This window comes from Schistocerca gregaria, chromosome 5, assembly GCF_023897955.1.
Source record: "Schistocerca gregaria isolate iqSchGreg1 chromosome 5, iqSchGreg1.2, whole genome shotgun sequence".
In the NCBI taxonomy this organism is placed as follows: Eukaryota; Metazoa; Arthropoda; class Insecta; order Orthoptera; family Acrididae; genus Schistocerca; species Schistocerca gregaria.
In genome coordinates, this window is record NC_064924.1 from 387,921,931 (window position 1) to 387,929,400 (window position 7,470).

The 7,470-nt window shown below is 38.6% G+C and overlaps 1 protein-coding gene across 1 annotated transcript in view; it reads right to left on the reverse strand.

Moving 5' to 3' along the window:
- Positions 1 to 1,152, reverse strand: part of LOC126273140 (uncharacterized) — a 98,576-nt gene extending 97,424 nt beyond the window's left edge. The window contains exon 1 of the mRNA XM_049976597.1: positions 249 to 1,152. Coding sequence (XP_049832554.1) covers positions 249 to 513 — 265 coding nt within the window. The 5' untranslated portion in view covers positions 514 to 1,152. The remainder of the gene's footprint in view (positions 1 to 248) is intronic.
- Positions 1,153 to 7,470: the final 6,318 nt, after the last annotated feature.

The window sequence follows — 7,470 nt, forward strand, 5'->3', positions numbered from 1 at the left end:
TGCTGTCCACAAACATATGGTAGTAACTGCCAGAACTTGCCAACTGCGAAATTGAAGTGATCTTCACTCTGTAGGTGCTTTCTGCCTAAATTCTCTCTTGGTTTAGCAATGTACTTAAGAACTGTTACACCGTTATCTACTAATAAGTTATAACACAAAACAGGAAAAGAAAGACACGGTGTTGCAGAAGTAATGCAATAATCTAAGAGCACAGGATCAGCAAAAAAGTAGAGACTAAGATGTGTTACCTAAAAGCGCCGTCAGTGCTATTACACCGTAACAACAAGGTATGCAGAAAACTTTACAGGACGAAACTTTGCCAGTTTCGTTTTGAAGATGTGTGCTTTTCAGTTTCCTTCTTGGGGCCATAAGCGGTCGTTTCACTCCTCTTTCTTCGTCCACTTTGAAACCATTTCTACCGTCACGAATAAACACTTCGTCCTCAACATCATCGCTCCCATCATCTTCGTCGAAGCTGTCTTTCACAGCTAGTTTCGGAACAGTAAACGACATCACGCTACAATAAATTGTATTATGAATGGAGCGAGGCCGTGAAAAAGGGCAATTTTAGCAGCAGTTCCATACGTATTTCACTCTCACTGTACCTCCGACACAGACGCACAACAAAACACCGCCTAGTGTCAACATAATCCACAGATAATCAAAATAAACAATGCGTCTAATGTCAAAACGAACATAGAACCTCTTTAGCGGGTCAACTGTTACATGATCGATGTTACACTATCGACATGTCATATGCTGTATGTCTATCGAATTGTCACCAAGAAAAATACTGTAATAACAAATAAATTTAGCTGACAATGACCTACTGTAAAAAGACTTGACATACATTCGTCTTGAACCTTAACAAAATTTTATAGCTTTTATTTGTTTTAGTACCATTATTTATTAACCAGTATTCAGGTTTATTGTTGAGTTAATGATAAATCTGGTACAGGAACTATTTTTGTATTAGCTGCAAATAATGTAATAAATGGCAGAGCCCAGTATGATTCTGTCTCACAAAATATTTGTCTCTAAATTGACATCTTCTTTAAAATTCGATTGGTAGTTAAGCTATGGCGTTATATAAATAAATTAAAATATTAGTAACACTTAGAAAACGAAAAACAAAAGTATTCTGCCTCTAAATAAGAGGATTATATGGAAGAAGGTTGTCCATTATCAGAGAGAATTTATACATTTATTGTTTATTAGTGTACGGTACAATAAAAGCAATATTTCAGTACTTATTGTTAGAAATGATGTTCGTCATCATAATATGAGAGCTAAAGTTGATCTGTATCAAAACACCGTAAATAATTAGGAATATTTACAAAATGAATTTATAATCTTCTGCACTCCGTCTATAAAATGCTGTTTCCTGACTATTAGAATATCATGACAGTAATAAGTTTTAAGGTTTGTACTGTACTGTAATTAATTGCTGAATTATTATATGCTTGTGGGAAGTCTTCTCATCACATATCATAGTCCTTAAATTAATAATACATTTATTCTTTGGGGAAGTATATTAAATTTTACCTTTGTCTTTTTTTCTGTTGTCTAGTTGCTTCCATTTTGCTATACACATGTTAATTTTAGTGTAATTAAAGTGCCCTATATTGACAAATAAAAGAAGTACATCAATGATCGAAGTACCACAACATTATTCAGAGTACTTCCTGAGTAGATTCCGTACACTGGTGACCCCAGTACAACAAAAAAGATCCTACTTCTGAAGTGTGCTCTGGAGCTGCAGTGTCTACACCAGACGTGGAGAACCGTCAAGAACATCCGTTCTTCGCACAAATACTTCAAAGCAACGTCTTCCACAGACAAACATTTTCATGCTCCTTGCGCAACGCAAGGTGGAACCGAAACACGAAAGTGTTGTACGAAGCAGCATTTTGCCGACTTTGCAGATGGCAGACAAAGATATGACCAAAATTTGTACAATACAGACGTACTAGTTGTAGCCACACCATGGAAACATTGTGCTACTTACCAACAATATTCAGTTTAGATGACAAGTGCAGGAATTTGCAATGAAGGGACATGAATGTTTCCCAGTTGTTTCGTTTCAGTTCCGATCTTGGTGAATTTTTTCCTTAAACAATATGCAGACCAGCTGATTGGGTCTTGCGAGATGCATTAAAATTTTGTTCCCGCACTGCAAATGTGCTGTGAGCCCAGGCTGAACATGCCATCACAATGTAATCTGGATTTTAATGCTGTTCCGTGTAGATCTGACGCCATTTCTAAATTAGTGGCTTTCTAACCTTGGCATGTTGCATTGTGTTTTGAAACCAGAGCACTCATTTTTAAAAAGGCACAGCATCGTGGAAGACAAACTCAAAATTATGGCCTTATTGGGTAGTATTGCGAATTATGCCCATGTTATCAGCTAAATCATCCATGCCCTGCCGGCTCTTATATATTCGACACCGCAAAATGGGCGCTATTTCAGTGACTTGGAATAACTCTTACACAACAGCTATGTAAGATTATCTACAAGAAAAGAATTGGTATCAAAAATCCATCTTAATATGGACGGCAACTGTGAGAAGCTGTATTTCCAAGCAGCATGCAAGACAATGCTCTCTGGTTGATGTTCTTCAAATTTTGGACAGGTCAATGTTATCTCAGTTGCTTTTCTGAAAACTTTCATATAACTGTATACACAGTATGTTATTTTACAAGATAAAATTTATGAAAATCAATTACTTTATAAAATATTTTAGTTTCTATGTTATAATCGATAAGTGCTAGTTCTGAATGTATGGTTAACATTACTTTTTTAGAAACATTTTAAGTTACGAATTATTTCCACACTTAAAATTTCTACTATTAATTATGCAATCCTGAACTGTTCACCATGTTTATTTCTGGATTCATGTATGAAATAATAATCGAAATTAATAATGTAAGAAAAACTAGTAGACATTCATTTGTTAATAAAAATTGCAAATCCTTAGGACTATTGATATTTCTGCAGAGTGTGAGAGTTGTAAGCTTGTCTCTGATGTGATTGGACGTATTTTTGTATAATAGGGGCGACCAATGTAATTTTGGCTTTGTTAATGTGAAAAATCAAAATACAGTATGTGTCTATATCCGAATCCCACTCCAGCTACTGCTGGGTCTGGGTGCTGATGAGTCCTTTCCATTTGCCTTGGTCCTCCCACCACTTTTCTTCCTCCACTTGCTGCCAGGTCGCACCTCTCCTCTATACAGATATTCTCACTCCCATTTTCCACTGTGTTCTTGGGCGCCCTCTAGGTCTTTTCCCATCCATCTTTACTTCTTCCATAATTTTTTGGGAATCTCTGCCCATGCATCCTCTTGACATGCTCATACCATTTAAATATCTTTCTTTCAATTTCTTCTCTCCTACTTTCTTGTTTAAGGTCCTTCCTAATCTCTACATTCCTTACACTGTCAATTCTTGTTTTTCCCTTAACTGCTCTGTTATACTGTATGATATACTAAAATGTGAGTAAATCAGCGGAAAATATATTTAAGTAAAAAGTTCTGCAACAACAATCTTCCAATTTATTTAGTTCAATCATCTGTGAGAACCTGATGTTAGATTTTCAGTTTCAAGAATCAGACCTCTAGGCAAGAACAAATCAAGCCATCTCAACATGACAAGTTAGGTAAACTTGACAGTGTATTGTAGCCATCTCTGTGAACCTGATGTTAGATTTTCAGCTTCAAGAATCAGACCTTTAGACAAGAAGACACCTCAGCATGACAAGTTAAGTAAACTTGAAAGTTTATTGTAATCTTCACTCCTCTCAAATCTTCATAAAAGACTTTGTTTATTAATTACTTGGACTGGGTATTGTTTAAAGTGGACAATAGATAGAAGAAGGTACGAGGGAGGTGGGGTGATTACAGTGTGTCGATGACATGGAGCGAAAATAATGGTGCTGGAACCATGCTTATTTTTCGCAAGAGAGCAAGCAATGGCTCACAACCATGCGACTTCTCAAAACTTCAGAAGTTTCCCACAATAGGTGCTCTAAATCACGACAGACAGTAGAATCTCTTGAGGATCAAGAGCAAGAGGTAAACCAGTTTGACTGAGCCAGCAGGAGCGAATAAAAGGCTTTACATGCAGATCTACACCTCTACCCCCCATGAACCACAGACCTTGAAGTTTGTGGGGAGGCTTGCATGCCTCAATGATACAGATGGCTCTACTGTAGGTGCAACCACAATGGAGGGGTATCTGTTGAGAGGCCAGACAAATGTGTGGTTCCTGCAGAGGGGCAGCAGCATTTTCAGTAGTTGCAGGGGAAACAATCTGGATGATTGACTGATCTGGCCTTGTAACCCTAACCAAAACGGCCTTGCTGTGCTGGTACTACGAACAGCTGAAAGCAAAGGAAAACTGCAGCCGTAATTTTTCCCGAGTGCATGCAGCTTTACTCTATGGTTAAATGATGATGGCATCCTCTTGGGTAAAATTTTCCAGAGGTAAAATAGTCCTCCATTCGGATCTCTGGGCAGGGACTACTCAAGAGGACGTCGTTGTCAGGAGAAAGAAAACTGGCGTTCTATGGATCGGAGCGTGGAATGTCAGATCCCTTAATCGGCCAAGTAGGATAGAAAATTTAAAAAGGGAAGTGAATAGGTTAAAGTTAGATATAGTGGGAATTAGTGAAGTTCGGTTGCAGGAGAACAAGACTTTTGATCAGGTGAATACAGGGTCATAAATAAAAAATCAAGTAGGGATAATGCAGTAGTAGGTTTAATAATGAATAAAAAAATAGGAGTGCGTGTCTATCTTGGCCACAATAATGCGTTCACTATGCTGTTTACAACAGCATAGCGAACGCATTATTGTGGCCAAGATGATGAAGAAATTGATAAAATGTATGATGAAATAAAAGAAATTATTCAGGTAGTGAATAGAGACGAAAATTTAATAGTCGCGGGTGACTAGAATTCGACAGTAGGAAAAGGGAGAGAAGGAAACATAGTAGGTAAACATGGATTGGGGGTAAGAAATGAAAGAGGAAGCCGTCTTGCAGAATTTTGCATAGAGTATAACTTAATCATAGCTAACACTTGGTTCAAGGATCATAAAAGAAGTTTGTATACATGGAAGAATCCTGGAGATTCTAGAAGGTATCAGATAGATTATACAGGGTGTTACAAAAGGGTACTGCCAAACTTTCAGGAAACATTCCTCACACACAAAGAAAGAAAATATGTTATGTGGACATGTGTCTGGAAACGCTTTATTTCCATGTTAAGCTAATTTTATTACTTCTCTTCAAACTACATTAATCATGGAATGGAAACACACAGTAACAGAACGTACCAGCGTGACTTCAAACGCTTTGTTACACGAAATGTTCAAAATGTCATCCATTACCGAGGATACATGCATTCACCCTCCATCGCATGCAATCCCTGACGTGCTGATGCAGCCCTGGAGAATTGCATATTGTATCACAGCTGTCCACAGACGAGCACGAAGAGTCTCTACATTAGGTACCGGGGTTGCGTAGACGAGAACTTTCAAATGCCCCCATAAATGAAAGTCAAGAGGGTTGAGGTCAGAAGAGCGTGGAGGCCATGGAATTGGTCCGCCTCTACCAATCCATCGGTCACCGAATCTGTTGTTGAAAAGCGTACGAACACTTCGACTGAAATGTGCAGGAGCTCCATCTTGCATGAACCACATGTTGTGCCGTACTTGTAAAGGCACATATTCTAGCAGCACAGGTAGAGTATCCCATATGAAATCATGATAACATGCTCCATTGAGCATAGGTGGATGAGACTAAAATGAGCTCTAACATGGTAATTAAGTGTTTCCAGGCACATGTCCACATAACATCTTTTCTTTATTTGTGTGTGAGGAATGTTTTCTGAACGTTTGACTCTACCTTTTTATAACACCCTGTATAATGGTAAGACAGATTTAGGAACCAGGTTTTAAATTGTAAGACATTTCCAGGGGCAGATGTGGCCTCAGACCACAACCTATTGGTTATGAACTGAAGATTAAAACTGAAGATACTGGAAAAAGGTGGGAATTTAAGGAGATGGGTCTTGAAAGAACCAGAGGTTGTACAGAGTTTCAGGGAGAGCATACGGGAACAGTTGACAGGAATGGGGGAAAGAAGTACAGTAGAAGAAGAATAGGTAGCTCTGAGGGATGAAGTAGTGAAGGCAGCAGAGGATCTGGTAGGTAGAAAGACGAGGGCTAGTAGAAATCTTTGGGTAACAGAAGAAATATTGAATTTAATTGATGAAAGGAGAAAATATAAAAATGCAGTAAATGAAGCAGGCAAAAAGGAATACAAACGTCTCAAAAATGAGATCGGCAGGAAATGCAAAATGACTAAGCAGGGATGGCTAGAGGACAAATGTAAGGATGTAGAGGCTTATCTCACAAGGGGTAAGATAGATACTGCCTACAGGAAAATTAAAGAGACCTTTGGAGATAAGAGAACCACTTGTACGAACATCAAGAGCTCAGATGGAAACCCAGCAAAGAAGGGAAAGCAGAAAGGTGGAAGAAGTATATAGAGGGTCTATACAAGGGCGATGTACTTGAGGACAATATTATGGAAATGGAAGAGGATGTAGATGAAGATGAAATGGGAGATACGATACTGCGTGAAGAGTTTGACAGAGCACTGAAAGACCTGAGTCGAAACAAGGCCCCCGGAGTAGACAACATTCCATTGGAACTACTGATGGCCTTGGGAGAGCCAGTCCTGACAAAACTCTACCATCTCGTGAGCAAGATGTATGAGACAGGTGAAATACCATCAGACTTCAAGAAGAATATAATAATTCCAATCCCAAAGAAAGCAGGTGTTGGGAGATGTGAAAATTACCGAACAATCATTTTAATAAGTCACAGCTGCTAATACTAACGCGAATTCTTTTCAGACAAATGGAAAAACTGGTAGAAGGCGACCTGGAGGAAAGATCAGTTTGGATTCTATACAAATGTTGGAACATATGAGGCAATACTGACCTTATGATTCATCTCAGAAGCTAGATTAAGGAAAGACAAACCTACATTTCTAGCATTTGTAGACTTAGAGAAAGCTTTTGACAATGTTGAATGGAATACTCTCTTTCAAATTCTGAAGGTGGCAGGGGTAAAATACAGGGAGCGAAAGGCTATTTACAGTTTGTACAGAAACCAGACGATAGTTATAAGCGTTGAGGGGTGTGAAAGGGAAGCAGTGATTGGGAAGGGAGTGAGACAGGGTTGTAGCCTCTCCCCAATGTTCTTCAATCTGTATATTGAACAAGCGGTAAAGGAAAAAAAAAGAAAAATTCGGAGTAGATGTTAAAATCCATGGAGAAAAAACAAAAACTTTGAGGTTCGCCGATGACACTGTAATTCTGTGATGGACAGCAAAGGACTTGGAAGAGCAGTTGAACGGAATGGACAGTTTCTTGAAAGGAGGATATAAGATGAACATCATC